General features: G+C 37.7%; 1 protein-coding gene across 1 annotated transcript in view; it reads right to left on the bottom strand.

Annotated features, from left to right (window-relative positions):
• Window positions 1-1,523, bottom strand: part of LOC107560097 (F-box only protein 3-like) — a 5,973-nt gene extending 4,450 nt beyond the window's left edge. Inside the window, exons 1-3 of the mRNA XM_016244147.1 lie at window positions 1,481-1,523; window positions 1,301-1,385; window positions 357-479 (exon numbers count right to left, since the gene is read on the bottom strand). Of these exons, the coding sequence (XP_016099633.1) occupies window positions 357-479; window positions 1,301-1,385; window positions 1,481-1,493 (221 nt within the window). The 5' untranslated portion in view covers window positions 1,494-1,523. The remainder of the gene's footprint in view (window positions 1-356; window positions 480-1,300; window positions 1,386-1,480) is intronic.
• Between the last annotated feature and the right edge of the window lie 17 nt (window positions 1,524-1,540).

A 1,540-nucleotide genomic window follows, 5' to 3' on the forward strand; every position in this document is an offset into this window, starting at 1 on the left:
GTTCAATACAAAAACATGCATACATTTAAGAAGACCAGAAATGCCCTAATAAAAGGTAAAAATTGCTTTGAAATCAGATTAAGGGGACAAATATTGCCTCAGTGGAAAACTTAATTCTGTCATGGCTGTGATCATTTTAGACAATCTCAGAAAATCGCACGCTACACGCCAAAAGAAAAACAACAAAAAACAAAAGGCAAAATGTTCTTCACTTTATCAAAGTCAAAAATATCACAGTGTATCTTTCATCACCATCGGCAAAGGCTATTATCAGGCCTGGGAAAGCATTCATGCATAGCTCAGCTCTTAAATATTCAGATAACAAAACCAAATTAATGTGTGGATTTATGTAGTACCTGATTCTATAGGTGAAGAAAAAGTGTGGTGGATGGACTGAACTGAGTTCTGGCAGGAAGGAGGTAGAGACTGATACTGTGATGTCACCAGTGGTTGCCACACAGCGCTTGTCATGAACATACCTGAACAAACATAAAGGGGATAAAATGTAGTGGGGCAATTATAACATGCTTTTGTAGTTTTAAATGCTGACATTAGTTACTAAAGCCTTGTTCAGACTGTCAGTCCAAATCAGATTTTTTGCATATCTGATTGTAATCTGATTTAAATGTTTGACTGTCCACACTGTGTATCGCATATATTCAGACACGCTTTGTGTCCCCATGGCACTTTTTCGTTTTACTATCTGCATTGGTTTTTATGGCAATGACATTGCATTTGGTATGCATACGCTATGCAAAACAACCATAACAGCAATACAGTTTGCAAAACAGATGTTGTCTTACATTGTGACAACATATTGCAGTTGCACTGGATCATATGCATCTTATGAGGCAGCGGCAGAAACGTAGGAAGCTGGAATGTGCAGATTCATTCCATGCTGCCATCTCAAAACTCAAAGAGGTGGGTAGACCAGCAGTACATTGTCATTTTCCACTTGACTTGCACTTCGCAACAACACAGCCTTGTTTCTGCAAAGAAATTAAGCATGTTTTCTACAAACAACGTATGACGTATTTACGTTATACGTGGTGTGAGAAAGTGACAAGCAAAAAAGCTTCGCTAAATCTGATCTGAGTGGTCAGACAGAAACGGATTTCCAGAAAAGCGATTTGAATAAGATTTCAATTCACATATGGAGTGAGCTTGAAATGGATTTGTAGAAATTGTATTTCACATGATTTTTTGTCTTTCAGACTTGCTAAATATGATCGGAGTCCAATGTACAAAAATCGGATTTGGACTGACAGTCTTAAATGTAAGATAACGAAAGATGGACCACCTGAAGATCTGGTCCCGAATGATGGGGTATTCTCCTGTTACAACATTGTCAACATAGGAAGTAAACCACTTAGTAAAATTAGGGCCTGATAAAAAGAAAAGAGGAGAGAGAGGAGTTCATATAATCCGAGACGGTTTATAAAACTGCAATGCAGTAATGAAAGCTTTTACACTTTGTTACCCATAATGAACATGTCAATCGCAGAGGGATCTTGTGCCAGTTGATCCTGTAAGAAAAAAA

The sequence above is a fragment of the Sinocyclocheilus grahami genome, unplaced genomic scaffold (assembly GCF_001515645.1).
Source record: "Sinocyclocheilus grahami isolate Dianchi unplaced genomic scaffold, SAMN03320097.WGS_v1.1 scaffold710.1, whole genome shotgun sequence".
Taxonomy (NCBI): Eukaryota; Metazoa; Chordata; class Actinopteri; order Cypriniformes; family Cyprinidae; genus Sinocyclocheilus; species Sinocyclocheilus grahami.